Genomic DNA, 21,501 nt, shown 5'->3' on the forward strand with positions numbered 1-21,501 from the left:
GTCAGGCATGTTGCTTTGAAATCCTTTTGTTATCCATGTAAAAAGAAACCTTTCTGGTGCGAACATGAGGATATGTGTTGTATATTCTGCAGAAGCTAATCTTATTCCATGCACTGTACCAACTTGAGCATCTGTGGAATTCTTGTGATAAACCTACCTCTAACTAACTCATTTAATTACCATGTGTGTAAATGGCCTGTGTTTAACTGATGGTCCCTAGAGTCGCTGCAACTGTGTCAGGAAAGCCAACGGCTACTTCAGAGCGCAGAGAGACCGGAAGAACCGATGCCCTAGCACCGAAAGTTCCGATGCCTACGCAAAAAAGTGCCCAACGGCTCTAAACAGCTAGTTCAAGTGTGTGGCCTATATATGAGCTCCCCCGGCCATTTGAAGATTGCTGGAGTCCCAAGACATCATACACACATCCAAAAACACCTCCAAGCCATCCAAGAGCATAGAGATCAAATTCTTAGTCCTTAGCACAAGCTTTGTGAGTGTTAGTGCTAGGTTAACTCTTGAGTGAGTGATCAAGTAAGGTTTAGATCCTTGTGCTGTGGTTCTAAAGTGAACCAAACTTGTATCTCGATGCGCCGGCCTTCTTGGAGCTTTGGTGGCTCGCCGGCAAGTCAACGACCCTCCGGCTTGGTGTGGAGCGACGTCGACAACATTGTGCGGGGGACGGAGACCCCTCCTTCGTGGGCAATCTCCCTTAGTGAAGATCGGGATCAAAGTGACCGTAATTGTGTTCACGGAAGAGACTTAATTGCCGGGAAGCGATACTCTTCGTGAGTGCTTCAACAACGTGGACGTAGGGGCGCCTTTGTGGCAATCCGAACCACGGGATAAATTCTCGTGTCGAGAGTTCGCTTCCTCTCATCCCTCTCCTTAAGCTTCCGCATTTCATATTGCAACTTGTGTGTCTTTAGTTTCTTAGAGTAGTATTTTGATAGGATTGGCCATAGGTTGCTAAACTCTTTTGGGATGAGGGTTTTACACTAAGGTGAACCGTAGTTGCACATCTAGATAGCTTGGTTTAGTTTAAATTTTGTGCAAACTAGTTGGAGTCATATGTTAATGTTTTTAACTTGCCTAATTCATCATCTCCCCCTCTTAGGCTAGAGCACCCGATCGCTTTCAAATGCCTAAGCTAAAACAAGCATGCATGCCATTACTTGTAAAGCACAGCCAAACGTACGGTGGGCATCTTGAATGGTATCTTTGGGCGGCAAACCAAGATTCTTTAGGACATATTTCGGAATGAAACTAACACGACACATCGTGGCATTATATAGTGGTATATATATATATATATATATATATATATATATATATATATATATATATATATATATATATATATATAGAAACCAAACTGTGGCATTATATAGTTCGGAATGAAGCTAAAACAAGCATGCATGCCATCACTTATTGTTTTTCTTTTGATGGTACATATCCCAAAACTAGTAGTATTATATTAGAAAACAAAGATAAATTAGAGAAATGATAAAAATCCTAGAAAGCCAAAATTCAGCACGCTACATTCCGTAACTATCTTTGGACATTTCGTAACTTCCCCTCGGTTCGCTTGAGTAGCTGCGCCCGAGCAAAAGGAGTTGCGTCGAATTTTATGAATGTTCCTTAATTAGACTAGAGACGTAGAATTTTCACATGGCTAGCTGCTACAGAAAACCAAGGTCGTCACACCGGGGTGTGACTCTTATGATCTGACTGTTTTTAATTTATTATTTCTACAGGCTTACAACAATGCTTTTATCTTGTAATTTTCTTATGGACTGTGTACATTGCTGCAGGTCATATATATCATCATAATCTGTTGCAATCCTACAATCCATATGGTGTTTTCTCCCTTTAATTTTGTGAATGTTTACCTTTGATAATTAAATATTTCTTTTAGTTACAAGCTTTGTCTATGGTCTATTATATTGCCTTTCTGTAGTATCAGGAAGTTAATTTGATAATAGCTAGGGCTGGTTTAGATAGAGATCTGGCCGGCATATCATTGAGCAGTTGGTGGGCTTCCATTTGAAGCATGCTGCAGGTGCTCAAATCTCACCACTGACTGCAACACTCAACTGTTTCTCCTACTGGCTAGGTCCTCGGGTTTCTAGACATTTCTTTTTACTGCTTGTGGACAGTGCTCAAATCCCATTTACACAGTTCAGGAGAATCTGTTACCATAGCTGAAAACAAACTGCATGCGGTGCATTTCACGTGCTGGAGATCCCATAGAACTTTGTCACTGATTAACGGTTGAGGCCTGAGCGGTCCCAGATGGCATACTGTTATACTATTGAAGGACCGCACAGGCGACCAGAGGGGGGTGAATGGGAGCCTTTAAAATTCTCCAAGAGAACAAGGCCTATGTCCCGAATTCAACCCGACGCACCTCTCTTCTAACCGTCAATGGTGACACAAGCCAACGTGACAAGTTCACCCTAGAAACGGTTAGGAAAAGCTCAAAGCAAAGCGGAAGCGAAAGATTAATCAAAGCGCTGAAAACACGAGTCTAAGCGGAAGCAAATAATTTACCAAAGCGCCGAAAAAGCTTTTCAAACCAGACTCGCAAAAGAGCTTTCTTCAATGAGCATACAAGGATTCAACAATAAATAGCAAAGCTCAAAACAGGCTAAAACAAAGCTTGTTCAAAAGCCAATTAGAGTCGCACCAAGAATACTAGAACCAATCAAGTGCAAAAACCGATTGAAGCTTACTCGAATGAAAGCTAAACCTAACAAGTATGAGTGACAACAAATAAGCATGCAAAGGCTAGCAGTAAATGATTTAACAATGCATATAAGCAAGTCGGCAAGCAACAAGTTCAGCTCAACATCTAATAGATCAAGTACACGAGCTCAAATTCATTCTGTGAAAAGCTAATTCATTTTTCAATCTACCCGACCAAGCAAGCAAGCAGTAAATAAACAAAGCCAAGTCAAAGATGGTTCACTATTGCATAAAAGAGATGGAGCAGTAAATTAATAACCAGCATGTGCTGCTGCTGGCCTGCTCCTGAACTCGCTCGCGGTCGCTTGCAGCTGTCTGCTGGTGCGGCAATTCGTCGAACAAGCTGTGGGCAATGATGTGCTTCCTGCAAATCAACAAGAAACCAACCTGTACATCCCACGCACGCACGCCTGCTGCCCTGCACATAGAAAACAAGCAATTGCTGCCGGCACCACTGCTTGCCACTGCCGCTGGCCACCTTGGTGCTGCTGCCGCCGGTGGGACACGCCGAGCTGCCGCAACGAGATGTGCCGCCGTTGACTCCTGTCCACCTGCTGGCTTGGCTCCCCTGTGCCCCGAGCGCTCTCGCCTGCAGCACGCCGCCTCGCCTGCCAAGCGCCGTGAGCTGCTGCCCGCGCAGAGCCCAGCACCCGCGGCCTGCCTAGCCTGGCACCTTTCTTCCCTGCGCAGAAGAAAAGAGAAGAACCAACGGGGGAAGCGAAAATCCAGCAACAAAACAGCACGATTTAAACTAAATCAAAATCCCCGGAGGGCACAGGAGAGAAGGGCCTCTGTTTCCATCAAATCTCTTGTACAAAATCTCACAAATCCATCTCAATCCCTAACCCTATGTGGAGAAGGGGATGAGAGAAAATAGAGTAACTGAGAGGGAGAAGGATGAGGCGACTGAAACTGGTCGACTAGAATGGCTGTCCATCCCCTCTTCTTATCCTTCAAATCTCCTCCAGAAGATAGAAATACCCCTATGCTATTATTTATAATAACCGCCCACGCAGAGGCAAATTTGTCCATCCTTTTACTGGAGCCCCGGACAGACACGCCACCTTCACGACTTCGCTTCGCCTCGACGCAACCTTCGCGATGACACCATGTGCCCTCCGCCGGACCTTGACCGTGCCAAGTCTGACCCTGGTTTTGAGGCCCAAACCGGTCAAACCCGTCTTCCCCCGGTTTTGAGGCCAAACCGATCAAACCCTCTCGCACGCCACCGCATGACGTGACTGACTCCTCGGTTTTGAGGTCAAACCGGTCAAACCGCCGATGTCAACACGTATCCGATCTCCCGCCGAGCCTTGACGCCTTCGAGTCGTTCGCGCGCACCCGCCGCACTGGCCGCCTACTTGACTCGCCATCGTCCTCGCCGACTTGGCTGATGCCATCTTCATCACCATATACTCTTGCTCTTTCGTGCACCATGTGGACCGCCCATGGCTCCGCACGGCCTCCTCGGGTCCCTCAGTCTAGGCCTACTCGCATTCACCCTTCACCGTCTTGGTCCCTCGGCATAAACCTTTCGCTTCTCTGAGCCTACTCGTGTCCATCCTTCACCACGGTCCTTCAGCATGAATCTTTCGCCTGACCTTCACCACGCACCGTCGACCGCCATGGCGCATCCTACACCTGCACATCACGAGTCAAGAGATACATCAAATTCACACAATGTTGTCAATCACTCATCATCCAAAGATGACCACCATTGGTCCTCAACTGTACCTTATCACGTTCTTGTATATAAGTAGGAACCCTTTCTATTTGTTCATAACAGCTTGATATCTCCATGCTACCTATTAATTTCGGCTTTGTGGCCTCATGTGTGCCTCACGTTATATTTAACGATAATATTAACAACACAATTATTAAAATTAGTATGAAAAGAACAAATATATTCAACATGAACACCTAGTGTATTCAACATGAACAAATTATACCTCTGCGAGTGGTATACATATCTTTCAATGGCATTAATTAGTCGCAATCGAGAGTTAAAAGACAAAAACAGCTTTTCTCAAAGTAGCTTTTGAGAAAAGCCTTGGCCTAAACAAAAAGGTACTAACTGTTCAGCTGGGCTGAAATGACTGCTGCTTGTGACCATTGGGGCTGATGGCTGGTGACCGTTGTCAGCATGAAACACTATCTATAGTGCTAATCAGCCCAGCCAGCGCTGGCTTCTATCCAAACCGAATAGGCAAACAAATTATTTGGGATGGTATTGGTGACAAACAAATTATTTTGGTGGCATTAGGTACATCAAAATGGAAAAGGCAACTTTTTGAAAAAAAAGCCTTAGCCCAAACAAAGAAGCCACTAGCCATAAAGTATAAGAAAACAGTAGGCACTTTGGATGGTATTGGTGGCACGCAAGGATATATCGAGTGGTATTCTCCTAAACTAGCTATCTTAGAAAGTAGAAAAGTGGGTGGCAACTAAAATGGTAAAAGGCCAAACATTGGGCGCTTTGAATGGTTTTACTGGCTTACTGCCATGAAAAATCTTTCATTGAAACATCTATTACCACTATTTACCTTTTCTTTTGTTTTATTGCGTTGTGCTATTTTCTGAAACATCAACTCATCTCCATACCGTCGCGACATTCCTGGTTTGTTGCATAGTAAATTGGATTATTATGGGTTAGAATTAGAACTTGATGAGTGTTAGCCAAAAGGCACCTGCTTGTTGGTCAATCCATATAGTGTTGGTGAAACCACGGCGGCCCGGATCACACGGCATGCATCTATATATATATGGTTTCTGCAGAGGGCGCGCTGAATGGATCACATTGTCTTTGATACAAATGAAAGCTTTTGATGTAACATTTTCAATGGGTGCTGAGTAGCATTTTCAAAAAAGAAAAAGAAGGCCGTGCAAATAGCACTAAAATCAGGGCCTTAGAAAAATATTTTTCAGGTGCAGTCCCGAGCACTTAAAATGTTGCAGTGTTAAAATTACTATTTAACTAATGGAAATTTGCATGGCAGTGAGTCATGGCCCAGTTTGGCCTGGCCGTAGCTCTGCCAGTGGTGTGGGCCCGAAAAGCATACCGGTTTGATCGTTGTCACCTACTGCCCGCTAAAGGCGGGCGGAGATCTCAATGATGGCAACAATAAAAGTGAGGCGCCGAAGCGTGGACAACATTGGCGAATGCTTCCATAACGCAAATTATTAATATATAACTACTAGAAACGATAGTACTTGATACGCAAGTCGGAATGGGCCGGAGAAATGACCATGAGACCCCTGACGTAGAATCACCATGCAACTTCTTCAAAAAAAGAATCACCATGCAACCAAAGGCCATCCGTGATAGCCTAGCTTCCTCACAAACAGCATCCAGCATCTCCACAGTCTCCTGCCAGTCGGATCACAACCGTTGGATAAGCATCCAACGGCCAGTGATGGCTCAGTCAGTCACGCTTCAGTGTGAGATTCTTACCGTGTGGCCTGGGCCTACAAAGACTGAGAGTGAGCCCAGCCCTAAGGCCTGACTGACTAGGGCAGAAAAAAAATCCCCACCTCCATCCCCATGGACCCCGGCGGCGATCTCGCGGCCGCGGGCGAGGACAGGCTCAGCACGCTCCCCGACGACATCCTCGCCCAGATCCTCGGGCCCCTCCCCACCCCCGACGCCGTCCGGACCAGCCTCGTCTCCCGTCGCTGGCGCCGCGTGTGGGAGTTCCTCCCGGAGCTCCGCTTCTTCTTCTTCCCGGAGCCCAGCCGCTTCCGCGACGCCCTCGCCGCCCACCAGGTGCGCCTCCGCTTCCTCCAGGTCTGGGCCCGCGATGGCGGCGCCGACACCGAGTCCCTCGCGATCTGGCTCCCCGCCGCCGCGGCGCGCGTCTCCGGCCACTTCGTCCTCATCAACGGGTCCGGAGGGCAGCAGGAGGAAGCCGTCGACGACGACGACTTTGTCGAGCTGCCATGCTTCCCGGAGGCCTCCGCCATCGTGATCCGCCTACGGCAACTCGGCCTCGCCGTGGCGCCCGCCGGCGTGTTCGCCCGCCTCACCAGCCTCAATCTGGGCCGCGTCCGGCTCCACGGCGATCTCGGCGACGCCATCTCCTCGCCGCGGTGCCCGTGCCTGCAGGAGCTCAGGCTCTTCGACACCCGTGGGCTGGAAGGGCTCACTATACGCTCCCAAACCCTTGTGAAAATGGAGCTGGAGTCGCTCCATGACTTCTGGGAGCTCACCGTGGAGGCGCCGGAGCTCAAGGAGCTCAGCGTGGTGCACTGCCTCCTCGATGATCCGGTCGCCACCATCTCTGCTCCTCGATTGGAGTCTCTCGAGTGGAAATATTCGGCTGGTGAAATGGAGTCTGTGCAGCTCGGCGAGATGCCGCAGCTCCGGTCCCTGGGAAGCCTGGCATTTTTTGTCTATGGGCTTCCTAACTTCTTGTACAATAGAGCCTGTGTGCAGTTCTTGCAGCGGTTTCGAGTCATCGAAACTCTCAGGCTAATGCTGAACTACCTGAAGGTGATGACTTCACTTACCTTGCATTGCTTCATCTTTTTTTAGAGATATGGTTTTTGTAAGATGTACTCTTTTCAAAATGCGTGTGATCCCTATTTTGGTCTGATTTCCTACATATGGACACATGTACATACAGCCGATAAACACCTGCCAATACTTGATGGAAGAAATGAACGTGCTCCCCGACCTGACAATTCTGCACCTGATTGTGACTGCAAATGGGCATGACTTTGGGGCCAGCGCATTCCATGTTCTCAAGATGTGTACTGGTATAAGGGAGCTGGTGCTGGAATTATCTCTTCCTTCCATCTCAGAGGTAAAGATTATTTGTATGTATCTTTTTGTTTATTTATCTAATGCTCTCTCTAGTTAAAAGAGGAGCAAATTTGCATCCATGGTAACACAACCTGCGTGGTCGTTGCTACTTGCTATAGCCTAGTCACCTATGTTGTGAAATGCCCAAATTAGGTCCCTGGAGCTTGTTTATTAGGGGTGTATCGATTATATGGATTGGTTCTCGGTGCCTAATGATGCATGCTTTGATGGTGGTGAGTAGCATCCTTAATAGCTTTCAATCGCTTGGTGTATCGATTACATAGACTAGTTCATTCCGGGTGCCTAATGAAGTGTGCTTTATTTCATGGTGGTGAGTAGCTTTCAGTCCCTTGGCGCATGCTCGACTCTTTCGCCAATTCCCTTGGTGCCATCAAAATTTACATAGCTTACCTTAGTGCCATAGATTTCTTGAACTTCCTTTTAGTGCCATTGTTTCAAATTTTTTATCCTTGATGCCACATCCCATCTCCTTTTTTGCACATAATGCTGATGGGAGAGGCGCGCGCGGCTGTCGAGTGGCAATTTTGCTCCGTAATAACCTGATCAACCAAGCCCACCTATGAATCCTAGCTTGCCGTCTAGTCCTAGTGTCTCCCATGGAGTGACTCAGAACGAGAGGCTCTTTCTTTTATTTTGCCATCTCCTATATATGAAACCTTGCCTCTAGTCCTAGTCTCCCATGTTATTGCTTCTTGAGTGTTTTAATTATTTTGCCGCCATCACCCTGTTGTTGCTTCTTGAGTGCAAATTGAAGCCCCTCGGTGCTATCAGAATTTACATAGCCTACCTCAGTGCCATGGATTTCTTGAACTTCCTCTAGTGTGCTATTGTTTCAAATTTTTATCACCTCAATGCACATCTATTAGCTTCCATCTCTTTTTTTGCACATAATGCTGATGGGAGAGGCACGTACTGCTGTCGAGTGAAATGGCAATTTCTCTCCCTAATAAACTGACCAACCGGGCCCGCCCATAAAACCTTGCCTTCTAGTCCTAGTCCCCCACGGAATCACGGACCCAGGCCATTCCTTTCCCCCACCAGATCAGTGCATATGTCCAATCCCTAGTGGGTGGCAGCTGTGGCTCGCACACAACCAGGCTCCAGGGCAGCTCGTGAGGCCAGCTGCAGGGCGTCACGCATGCGCTAGCAGGCAAGGGGGCAGCTCAGGGCATCGCACATCTGCGCTGCGAGGCCAAGTGAGCAAGCAGCTCAGGTCAAGTGACCAGGTAGGCTGCTCAGGGCATCGCACATCTGCGCTGCGAGGCCAAGTGACCAGGTAGGCTGCTTGGCCACCGTTGCAGGTCAATGGAGATTACTCCATTGTATGAAAGGGGTACATATCTAGGGGATTCAATTTGGGCAACCCCCACCCCCACCCACGCGCGCGCACACGCACACACGCCAAACCTGTCACTCACACGCGCGCGCACACACACAGCTTCCTTCGAGATACTGGAAATATTTGTCTTTTTTGAATTATTGAGTCGGCTTAAATTATATGGCAATGTCAATTTGATTTGCAACAACATAATCATATTGCTGCAGTCAAATAAATTAGTTTCTAGGGGGCATTTTCACAAATGTTGTTGATGTCTTGTTGACATATGTATCTCAAAGCATTAAGGTAGTCTGATACATTTTTGTTAAGTTTCCTCTAATTTTATGGTATCTAAGATTATTAGTTGGTCTTCTCATGTTAATATGTTGTCTATGTTGTGTCAGGTACCAACTCCATGCCCACCGGGTTGTATCTGCAATGAACATCCAGATTGGAAAACCGAGGGACTTCTTTTGGTTAACCTTCACGAAATAAAAATTCAAGAGTTGCGAGGATCTGACCATGAAGTTTCTTTTGTGAAGCGACTGTTTGATTGGGCAACATTACTGAAGAAGGTGACAGTAACCTTCGATGCATCAGTCACTGAAAGCAAGGCTAAAGAGTTGTGCCAGACGTTGAGCTTCTCTACACCAGGGGTGTGCATGGACTTCAGGTATCATAACAATAATAAAGTGTTACATGCACCTCAAGACTAGGGCAGCGGAGTTCGAAACTTTAATAAGCTTCTATTTGTGGTGTATGCACTATGGAGTATGCAACACATATACAAGACTTGTAATTTTCATCTCGGTACCTGCTGCAGTGAATGCGAACATGATTGCTAGCTAATCGTTCAAACATGTTGCATGGAACCATTATCCTGAAGTTTTAAATTGGTCCATTTTGTTTCTTACACATGAAGTTAAGTGTTCTTTGGACTAGATTGATGTGTGTATGGGTTTAGGGAACTCGCGTCTACCGGATCCTTTGAGAATAGTTCTCATTCCCTACGGAGGAAAAGAACTTGTCGCCTCTGACCAAGATGAACTTGGTCCCTTTAGAGACCAAAGTGTTCTTGTCAAAGAAAAATTTGTTCGTGTCGAAGAATAAGAAGCTTAGATTCCCTCATGGCTGAAGACTTAATTACATCTTATATTACAAGGAAGGAGACTGGAGAGTCAGTAAGTGCGATTTTGTGTAAAACACAATCCCCTCTAATATTTTTTGTGTGTGTGCAACACAGTGCATAATTAAAATGAGTGTTTGTGTTCGGAACACACACCGCACCAAATAAACTAAACATTCGTGGCTGAAAGGAGGGGTAAAATGACTTTTTTGCCTTCTTAATTTCATTTCTAGTCTCTCTTCAAGATCGAGCCCACCCATTATCTTTCTCCTTAATACTATCCGGCTGCTGAAATCCCACTAGGTTGTATTTGTGATGAACACCCAGATTGGAAAACCGAGGGACTTATTTTGGTTAACCTTCGAGAAATCAAAATCCAAGAGTTGAGACGATGTGACCATGAAGTTTCTTTTGTGAAGTGATCACTATTTATTGATTGGGTGACATCACTGGTGACAGTAACTTTCGATGTACCAATCGAAAGCAAAAGGCCAAAGAGTTGTGCCAGATGTCAAAAAGCTTTTCTACACCAGGAGTATGCATGGACTCTAGTTATCATAACAATAATAAAGTGTTACATGCACTTGAAGACTAAAGCGAGCCGGAGTGTTGGAACCTTAATAAACTTCGATCCGTGGTACATGCACTGTGGAGTATGCATGAAACTATACTATATAAGACTTGTAGTTTCGAATAGAGTAAATTGCATCTCAGGTCCCCGAACTTGTAGCGAAGTTCTGCTTAGATCCCCAAACTCTCAAATCGTCCATCTGGGTCCCTAAAGTACATTAAGTGTTTCACAAGGGGTCCCAAACCCGCCACGCGTCCATCTGTCAGGCCTTAACTTGGTACAAGACCCTATTCAATCCTCGGGAGGGGGCGCCGCCGGACTGGCGCGCCAGCACTCCCTGCACCAAGGAACGAAGGCTGTGTTTAGATGTGAAAAGTGAAGTTAAAAAACAATGTAGCACTTTTCGTTTGTATGTGATAAATATTGTCGTATTATGGGCTAACTAGGCTCAAAAAATTCATCTCGCAACGTACATCTAAATTGTATTGGATTTTTTTTTTGGAATTTCACTTTTTCTCCCCATGCTTGATGTATCTGTGGTATGTATATGGCCTATTTATCTCCTAATAATGACGCTTTCTAAGTTTTAACTGAGCGATATTCAATTTGGGACCTAATTAGTTGTTTTGTCAGCCCGTTTGAAATATGTGGCAGTGGTCAGGAAGTTGAATGTGTTGCTGAATGGAAGTATAGCAGCTATAAATAGTAGTTAAGAGATAATTTGGAGTTCACAGAAAGTTGAATATGTTTTTTTTTTGAAAATATCCTTACATGTTATAGCTAATGTTCCTTGCATCCATTGATAACATATGCCTTAATAAGGTTAATTGGAAATCTCCTTGAATTTCGGCTACTGATTGAATGTTATGGTGGTACCTGGGAATATTGTGATTTTATAAAAGAAATATGGCCGTTTGTGCTATCTTCTCTCCCACAACCAGTTGATGACATTGGCATATCTCAACAGTACCAAGGAATTTGTCCTCGTCAATTTAATATTTCCTCTGTTTTTGGCATTCATAATCTGTTAATCTTATTAATTTGATATGCTCCTTGTGTTAGGCACAAACTGTATGCCCATCAGGTTGCATTTGTGATCAGCCAGGAGAGTGGAAAACCGAGGAATTATCATTGAGTCACCTCGAAGAATTTGAAGTCCGTGACCTGAGAGGATCTGACCATGAAGTTGCTTTTGTTAAGCGGTTTTTCAGTTGGGCGGCAGTGCTAAAACAGATGGAAGTAACTTTCTACTATAAAATCCCTGAAATCAAGGCCAAGGAATCGTACCAAATGCTTTGGAGCTTCTCTAGGCCGGGAATACGCATGACATTTTATATCTATAGGAAATCTAGGAAGGTAGTATATGTGCCTGAGGACTAGTGCACCCGGTGCCTAGGTTGTCGCTTTAGTTTAAGCACTTATCGTTTGTGTTTTCTTGGTATGAAGTGCACAGCCTGAGAAATGCTAGCAGATCTTTATTTTGTCAATCTATCCAGTGATTCTGTGCTCTGGTTTGCTGTTTACATTTTACAAACATAAACAATCTCTTGGTAATTTATAGCACAGATAAAAATATTTACACATTTACACAAATGTAAAAATTACAAAATCTGACACAGATAAGCCTGTGTGCCGCTGATATTTTGGCCAGAAATGAATAATCAATGATACAGCGAAAATATGATTACAGGGGAGCGGCAAAAGCAACAGAGCTGCACCTAATTCCTATTGACCGAAAAATGGGGAACTTACAGTTTTACATACAGCTAGTCCTAATTCTATGTTACACAAAAAGTTCCATCAACAATTTCTGGATATAATTTACATCTGTGCTTTCACGGATCTCTCATACAAAACCCTGGTAAACTGTACAAATTCATATGGTTATGTATCCTTGCTAAAAAAATGGTTAGTTCAGAGAAGCTGCATCCTGCAGGTGAAACGCCATAGAAGCTCCTTCACCAGGCTGTTAGCTGAGTTCTTCTGGATTGCAGTGCTCTCTGAGCAGTCAACACCCTAACTGTGGAGGATTCTCCAAGGCATGTTTAGACTGGAACTGCATCTGTAGCAATAATGGCAATCTACATAGCATGCAGCACCATCCACAATTAGAACAAAACTTCCTTCCCGTTAGGCCTTGGCAATGGACTAGGCTGAGGGTTTGCACTTGGAAAATGCATGGTGTTCACAAAATTTGTCGTTGAACCCAGATTGTTGTTGAAACCTAAAGGCCGAGGTGACAAATTTTGAGTAGTTTCCTGGATTGTTAGTGGAGCCAATCGAAAAGTTGATTCAGAAGACCTAGCAGCCCTGCTTAGCTCCCTGGCAACAAAAAGAACTTGTTCAGATCTAGCGATGAAAAACTAACAGTTCTTTTAACCGTGATAGCACAACGATAATTCAAAGGAAACTACTGACATATTGGTACTTTTTCCTTTCATGCTCGAGTCACTCTTCGAGATTGGTTTGTTGTCTCTTGAACTGTGAGCAATATCCTGCAATACAGCATTGGCATCATATAATTCCCAGGTTTCTTTTTACCCCTCATTGGTCATCGAGAGAAAAAAAAAGGTACTTACATTGACTTTAATCCCTGCAAATGAATGTATGGAGCCATGCTTGTTGTAGTGACTTGAATTGCGGATGAATGGATGGTCCAACAGCTCGCTTGCAGTTGGCCTCTCTGCTGGATTCCTCCTGAAACAGCATTGTAGAAATTCTCTGCCCTCATGGGACAGATTTTCTGGAATTGGTGGATCCTTATGTAAAACCTTAAACATAGCGGCAGGCTGTAGGACAAGGAGGAAAATATATAATAAGGAACTTTAGAATCAAAGTTAATTGTTAATACCAAGAATACCAGTGACAAATAAAAGCATGCAAGGTAATAGATAGAATGCAGCACGACATGAAGTGAATAATTTTATTGTTGAACATCACATGAAGGTAACAGTACCACAGCATCCTGCATATCACAGGGGAAGTGCTCCATTTCAAGGGGGCTTAAGCACGCTAGGAAGACTTAACTCATGCAATGCGTGCTAGAATTTATTGTAAATACAAGCATGCTTCAACTTATTACCCCTTCAAGATCACTCCAAGGAGGCTTTCCATCGAACATTTCTATGATGGTGCAGCCAAGACTCCATATATCAACAGCGAGATCATAGCCTACATCTTTCATTAGTGTAGCCCGAACCATCTGAAGAATAAACAAATTCCGTCAACACAACATTGCAGCTAAATTTACAGCCACAAGCATGTTAACTAAATTTGATCTGAAAATTAAAACATGAAGTGGAAAAATAGTGTGATAGGCTCATTTGTGAAAGGACAAACTGACTTTTGATTAAGGACAATTAAAAAAATAACTGCCATCCAAGCTGTGAACTGCAGAAATGAAGTGCTGTTGTTTTATTTTGTATCTGTTGCTGCATGCGTAACTGTCCAGTTGTGAATCCGTGTACCAAACAGTACTATATGATTGCAAAGCTTAATTCATTTTGTACATGATAAAAAGTTTATATCCCAACTTCTTAATATATGTTCCTATTCCTAAGTTACACACACTGACTTTAAGTCGCCCATGCAGCTGTGGGCTTCCACTGTACTTTGCAGTTTCAGTAAGTACAGAGCTTCAAAAAAAAAAAACAGTGGGCTCACACTGCAATCGGAAGGACAGTGTTATGGAGGCTGCTGGGCTGAGATCGTGAGAGAGGGAGAGGGGACGATTGCTAGGGTTTTGAGCGCTGGGGGAGGCCAGCCGCGGGGTTTTGCCCACGGCCGGCAAGAGAGAAGGGATTTCCTTCTAATCTCTTACTTGATTAGATTGATACATCTCCTCTCCTTATATAGAGAGGTATACTTGACCCCTAAGCAAGCGACTAATTAACCCTAATGGGCTAAGACCCAATAGGCCCTTGACTCCTCTAACACTACACCCCACCTGGACATGCAGCTCGTCCTCGAGCTGCAACCTAACGATGACGCTAACAATGACTCCACTAGACGCAAACCGAACACCTAAGAACAGGCCTTTTACATCTCGGCTTATTTTAAATAAACTGCGACTCTTTATTATTGACTCCTGAAGATAAGGCGGACACCCTCCGCGTGCTGGACCTGCACGTATGTAGCCGCCTGGATCCCATGGAGACCATCGGAACGAGAGGGTTGCACGGGTACGGCCACCTGGAATTAATCGGGACTGTGACCAGCAGAGACGTCCTCGCGGCGGCCGGTAGCGAAAAGCGGTGGCGCTAGGCAGTGCGTCCCCGCCTGTGACAAAGAGGAAACTGCCTCCCCTATCGCTGCTGCCGCAGAGTTGGAGTTCACCGGTCGTGGAAACAACACCTTGCTCACGCATGAAGACAGCAGCAGATTGGCACGATTGCTGGTGGCCGTCTGACGGGGCGAGGACACGCCCCCTTTTGCCGAGGTCGACTGCCGTCAAGGCCACCTCGTGCATCTGCCGACGCATATCCTGCAGCCGACGCCGCGCTAGGAGGCTGCGTGCTGCAGCCTGCAGCCGCACCGCCGCAGACACATGGCAGACATCCTCTTGTGCAAACTCCTTCTTCTTCCCGAGCGGCGGCAAGGCTACTGCTGCAGGGACGACTTGACGCCAGCAGCTCGCCGCTGCCTGCAGCTGCGCCGCCGCTACCTGGATGCCATCCACGCCCTAGTAGAAGAGGCCCTCGCAGTGCTGCTGTGGTGGCACGGGGCTGTGGGCGGTGAATGATGGGAAGGAGACGGGCGCCGAACTCGCAGGAAGGACCCGTGGCGCGGAGAAACTCTCCGGCACGACCGGAACTGCCGCCGGAAAGGCCGGGACGCCCCGGACCCATGGCTGCGCGGAGGGCGATGGCCTGCCTGCGAGCGCCGCCAGATGCGCTGAGAGGTCGTCCATCTGGCGTTGCATGCTGTAGAGGGCCGCTGTCAGCGTGTTGAGAGCGCCCGTGGGAGGCGTAGACTGCTGCGCAGGCAGCGGTGGCGTGGTGGCCGTGGCGGTGTTGAAAACTGGCGGCATGGCGGGTGAACCAGGGCAAGCCATGGCCGCTGTGGTGGGGAACATGGACGGCGCAGCAGAGGCAGCAGAGTGGGCAGATCGAGGCCTGATCTCTGATACCAAATTATTATGGAGGCTGCTGGGCTGAGATCGTGAGAGAGGGAGAGGGGGCGATTGCTAGGGTTTTGGGCGCCGGGGGAAGCCGGCCGCGGGGCTTCGTCCACGGCCGGCAAGAGAGAAAGGATTTCCTTCTAATCTCTTGATTGATTAGATTGATACATCTCCTCTCCTTATATAGAGAGGTATACTTGACCCCTAAGCAAGCGACTAATTAACCCTAATGGGCTAAGGCCCAATAGGCCCTTGACTCCTCTAACAGACAGTGTTAAAAAAAAAGTGCAAGGTTAGATAAGAATCATAGTATTACTGTACTATGCAACATTACAACACTATACAGAATCAAAGGTACTTTTTTGTACATGTTTTGCATAGAAAATTGGTAGTTGGTCACATGAGAAGTTGGTCATAATACAAGGAATATCGCAGAATACCTCTGGAGCCATCCAATATGGAGTTCCCTTCAGTGAAAGATTTGGGGCTGCAGTACTTAACTGATAAAAGGACAAAATACTGTCAACAGTGCCACATGAAAAATGTTCCTGAACTCCATATGAGGCGACTTACATGTTTGGCCATTCCAAAGTCAGCCAATTTGACTACACCTTGAACATCAACTAGTAGATTTGCTCCTTTGATATCCCTGCGAGTGTAGATTTTTATTTACCTTTCAAGGAATGTATAGCAGTCAAAACAATTCTGAGAGGTTCACTCATTTTTACTCTATTGAAAGCTTTGATTAGTATGAGGTTGCTCAACTTTGATACATGACCCATGCACTCCACCTTTTCAAAATATTTTCCTAGGTGAGCAAAGGCATCCAACAAGCAGGCTTGACATTTATTTCTGCTCATGTTGTCCTAGACACTTTCAACAAAGTTCCTATCTTTATGTACTTTCAGGAGTAAAAAAAGGATTTCAGATCATAGTTCCTCCATCTCCCATCCTTTATGTTCAAATGACAAGGGAAATTACAAGGTCTCATGATAAGCGATACATAGTTGATCTCATATGCAATAAACAATTTGCATACATCAGACAGAACATACTGATATGAACTAAAGGAGGCAGATAGAGTATGAAGACTCATGTGAGAAAATTTCAATAAAAATGGATTTTCGAAGGAAACTTTTTCCTACAAAAGTTTTATGTGGGAAAATCTAAAATAGAGAAAGTTTACTGGAAGCTCCCAAGTAGGCATGGTATTAAAAGAAAATGCTTTTGAACAATGACAGAGATTTGCACACCTATGCATAATCTTTTGGCCATGCAAAAATGCTAGGCCCCTTAGAATATGGCGGGTGAAGTTGCGAACAACTGATTCAGTCATTGCTCCATAATGTTGTTTGACATACTTATTAATTGAACCCGGATGAACGTATTCCAGGTAAATGTAAAAACGATCTTCAATCTGCAAGACACTGCAAAATTACATGATGAACTAACAAGCAGAGTTACTGAACTCAGATTACAGTGGGAAACTTACAATGTCACTGCCATAATACTGCACTATGTTTTCATGCTTAAATTGGCTTAAGAACTTTATTTCCTGAAACAATATGAATGTATGTCAGGAAAGACTACTTCAAAGCTTGCATGTAGGTCATTAGTCATTAACTCATTACAGAGGAGGAAAACGGGGTTTCACTAAACCACTATTGAAATTTACAAGGAGAATTAAGAGGACACTCTCATATGGATGGTCTGAGTGGAGTTGTCTAGACATACCATACAGATGCTGCGGGTAATATTTAAAAGACGCAATATACTCAAACAGCTAGAGGCTTCAAGGCATAAAGAAAAACACTCAGCAGGAATAATAACATAGAAAACTATTCTGATAGGGAACAAAAGGCGCCTATAAAAAAATAAATATTACTCATTTCTGCCATCGAAAAGTATGGGTATTATGTAAGATATACTGTCAAATTTAGTAACCTGCTCTAGCTGCTTCAAGGACTCAGCAGATTTAGCATCATCAGGAATTATATTGACTTCTTTCATGGCACAGAGAGCTCCAGTATTCCTGCAAGTAAATGGCAGTAACAACCATCAGAGTTTAACATGACATGCTAGCCACTGTGATATACCAAATACACTTACATACCTGTTGGTAGCTTCATACACACAGCCAAATGTGCCACTACCTAGAAGTCTTCCTTTTTGCCACTGACCAGCCACTGAGGGCATTTCAACTTTTGGAGCAGGCTGATTGCTGAAACCTGTTTGCGTTGGATTTAAAGCGCCAGGAGGGAGTGGTAATGGGTGAAAGCTGACAGCCCCATTTCCCTCAATGCGTGAAATATTGTTATCTGGGTGCAATTTAGAGTGCATAGGTGACGGAGGGGCACTGGTATTCCTTGGCATAAGAATAGGACTTCTCAATGCACTAGAGTAAGAATATGGGTCTGGAAACCCTGCATATTTTTCAGGTGAAGTTCGAGGGGATGAAGCTCCAATAAAATCTGTATGTCGGATAGATGGAGCAGACCATGCAAGTTGTTCTTGAGGAGGTGCCACAGTAGATGAGAAGTCAGCATAGCTCAATCGTCGAGGGCTGCACACAGGACTTGAAAAGCCACTGCTTGGAGCACTTTTAGCTGGAATGTTCAACCGGAAGTTCATTTCTGCTGAGCTCTTATCCTGGAATTTCTCACGGAATGCATTCCTGTGGTGACTAAATGTAGCCCGCTTTGTTCCATTTGGTAGTAGTTCATTTTGCTCAGGAAACTTTTGCACAGTTTGGCTTGTGAACCTATAACCACAAAACTCATAAGCATCAGGAAATAACTCAAAGTAATGAAAAAATAGATTCTGCTGAGCTCAAGTACATATATACAAATTATCCATTTTGAATATATGAAAACAAGTGCCGATTATACATGGAAAGGAAAAGGATTAGTCAGAAAAGGGACAATCAGGTGGTGCAGCGCTATTTTTCTTCTGTCAAGTGTCTTTTTTTTTTGAGATCAGTGTCTTTTTTTTTCTCGAACACGCAGGAGAACTGTGTATCTTTGCATTAAGAAGAAGATTCAGTCAAGTGTCTCTATGTACAACTGAGCTAAATCAATTTATAGAAACTGCAAATGCCATCACAAGTGCTCTTTCATTAACTCCTGTCCAGGACAAATGAAACGTGGGACAAGAGGATGGATGTCCATTTTGAGCAGTTATCAAGTGCTCGCAATCCTGTTGAAAGTTCAGTTCGGGCAAACATTCTAGTACAGAGGCCATTCTGATCCCCTGTTCCTACATTTCCACACCACAATAAATGCCCGGAGTAATCATAGGAAACCTATCAACTACTGAAAGCAACATTTCCACCTGTTGGTTGGAACAACTGAATACTGATGTCTTCAGTATTTGCTTAATCGTACAGAAACTACGCCGCACAGTATTGCCATGGTAAAATGCGAGATGCAAATTGATAGCAAATGTAGCACCTTCCTCACCAACGAACGGTTAAATTGGCAGACAATCACAATTACCCGTAAATAGCAACAATCTCCGAGGAAGAATCAATAGTTTCAGATGAATTTGGGCCAAGGAAGAAACGGACTCTGTCTGAAGAAAGGAGATTGACGCACCTGGGCGCGTACGTCGTCGTCCTGTCGCCGCACCCGTCGGCGACCCCGGGCGCGTCCTGCGGGTCCAGGTCCGCGGGCCTCGGCGACGGCAGCGGCAGCGGGTGCAGCACGGGCGAGGACGCGGACCTGGGCGGCTGCGCGACGGCCTCCCTGGTGCTGGAGGACCTGGACACCGGGGTGGAGCCCGGGATTACGACAGCCTCGGAGGCGCGGCCCCTCTGCAGCGGGGGCGAGGACGAGGCCCTGCGGCCGGCCTCGGCGACGACGAGGTCCCCGAGCGCGACGTCGATGGCGTCGACGTGGCGCAGCTTCCGCTGGCGCGTGAGCTTGGGCGGCGCGACGAGGAGGTCCCTCTCCCTGTCGGCGCCGCGGCGGCCGCCGGGCTGCGCGCGCGAGGTGGAGGCCCGCGCGGGGGAGGCCGGCGTGGAGGTGGCCGGCGTGACCGAGGAGCGGTGGAACGCGGACTTGGAGCGCTTCCACCACGACGGCATCGTCACGCGGGTCGCGGGGGCGCGGGAGGAGGAGGAGGAGGGGACGAAACCCTAGCCGCCGTGCGCGTAGGGTTAATGGCATTGGAGGCGGAGGGGGTGGACGGCGACGGCGACGACGACCTCCTCCTCCATTTGGGGGGCGCGCCTCCTTTTTTCCCCTTTTTTTTCTTTTTTAATTAATAATAACCTTTTTTGTCGTTTTGGGAGGCGGTCGTTGGTTTCGCGGGGTTCCGTTAGGACGGCTGACATTTCACGCGGCGTGCCTAAAGCAAGTCAAACCAGTCAAACACCTGTGCTCATTCAAGACATTCGGGCCCTGTTTGTTTAGTTACCACTCCATAAACTCGTAAACGTAAAAAAAAACGTCACATCGAATATTTCGACACATACATGGAGTACTAAATGAAGTCTATTTATAAAACTTTTTGCATGAATGGGCTGTAAATCGCGAAACGAATCTAATGAGCCTACTTAATCCATGATTTGCAACATTGATGCTACAATAACTATTTGCTAATTATTAATTAATTATGAATTAATTAGCATCATTATATTCGTCTCGCGATTTACAACCCATCTGTGTAAAAAATTTTATAAATAGACTTCATTTAGTACTTCAAATTAGCAAGATTCCATCGCAAATTTTTTTTTGCAAACCATCTAAACACTGCCTCATTCTTGGTCTTTTAATAACTCTCACCTTCACTTCCTGTCGCGTTCACACGTCTTTCAGCATTTTCAAAATCTCCAATGTCTTTGTGTTCAAACTAGTTCGGTGTGAAAAAAAAGAAAAGTTTTTAAAAGCATACTATTCGGAAACGCCGCTGTTGAAACGAACAAGGGTGTATTTGATTTGTACTCAAAATTTATCAAAGCCAAATTTAGATTAATCAGGTAATATATTTGTGTTATAATATAAATATTTTTAGATTAATCGGGTAATATATTTCTATACTACATCTATTCATAGATACAAATGTTAGTAACTGTTTTTATAAATTTAATTAAAATTTAAATTGTTTAACTCCTAAAAAAATGAAATTTACATTTTTTTTGGACGGAGGGAGCAGTTGTTTGCATTTGGGATCCTGTCTTTTCCATATGGGCCGAGCAGGGTAGGCCCCCCCCCCCCCCCCCCAGGACGCTCCAACGAAGGAACCATCCAAACTTAGTGGGCTGCTTTGTACTTGGGTCAGATTCCGCATGGAGAATTCTTAGCAGGCTGCGGATGGGCCAGACATCCCACCTGGGCCCAAATCAGCTTCTGGTTCTTGCAGCACAGCAGTCAGCAGCAGTGGATGGTGCCGCGGCGAGTCGTTGTCGACTGCGAGTTGGCCGTCGTCGTCGTCGTTCCCCGGCCCGGCCGCCATTGTCACGGATGGATGGATGCAGATAGGCAAGGTCCGGACGGACAGGACGAAGCGGGTGCTGTCGGCGCCACGTGATGTGGGGCCGGGTCCTTTCTTTCTTCTCCTCCATTCCGCCCAAGAGTATTTTGGGTGCCCAGCTCGAAATGCTGCTGGCCATGTCCAAATTAAACGAGCTAGGGAGGGATGGTCAAGGTTTTCATTATCGGAAATAAAAATTTATCATGGATAAAAAGAAAATATATTGGAAATATCAGATCAAATTCAAAAAAAATCAAAATGTTTCGAAAAAAAATCGTAAAATTTGAATTTAAACCTTTTATAAACTATTAAACATCACTTGTTCACA

General features: G+C 45.5%; 2 protein-coding genes across 2 annotated transcripts; one reads left to right on the top strand and one right to left on the bottom strand.

Annotated features, from left to right (window-relative positions):
• Positions 1-5,546: 5,546 nt before the first annotated feature.
• LOC120660421 (F-box/LRR-repeat protein 13-like) lies at positions 5,547-9,784 on the top strand. The gene is made up of 3 exons (XM_039938955.1): positions 5,547-7,234; positions 7,368-7,547; positions 9,290-9,784. Exons 1-3 carry the CDS (start codon positions 6,287-6,289, stop codon positions 9,599-9,601), a joined length of 1,440 nt encoding a protein of 479 aa, XP_039794889.1. The 5' UTR covers positions 5,547-6,286; the 3' UTR covers positions 9,602-9,784.
• A 2,334-nt stretch (positions 9,785-12,118) lies between these two features.
• LOC120660428 (mitogen-activated protein kinase kinase kinase 5-like) lies at positions 12,119-19,932 on the bottom strand. The gene is given in 13 exon segments (XM_039938968.1): positions 12,119-12,904; positions 13,001-13,077; positions 13,162-13,371; positions 13,665-13,784; positions 16,142-16,201; positions 16,275-16,350; positions 16,955-17,118; positions 17,194-17,256; positions 17,646-17,733; positions 17,815-18,462; positions 19,295-19,821; positions 19,824-19,881; positions 19,883-19,932. Coding segments are annotated over 13 exon segments (2,340 nt in total). The 5' UTR covers positions 19,918-19,932; the 3' UTR covers positions 12,119-12,690.
• Positions 19,933-21,501: the final 1,569 nt, after the last annotated feature.

The sequence above is a fragment of the Panicum virgatum genome, chromosome 2K (genome assembly GCF_016808335.1).
Source record: "Panicum virgatum strain AP13 chromosome 2K, P.virgatum_v5, whole genome shotgun sequence".
Taxonomy (NCBI): domain Eukaryota; kingdom Viridiplantae; phylum Streptophyta; class Magnoliopsida; order Poales; family Poaceae; genus Panicum; species Panicum virgatum.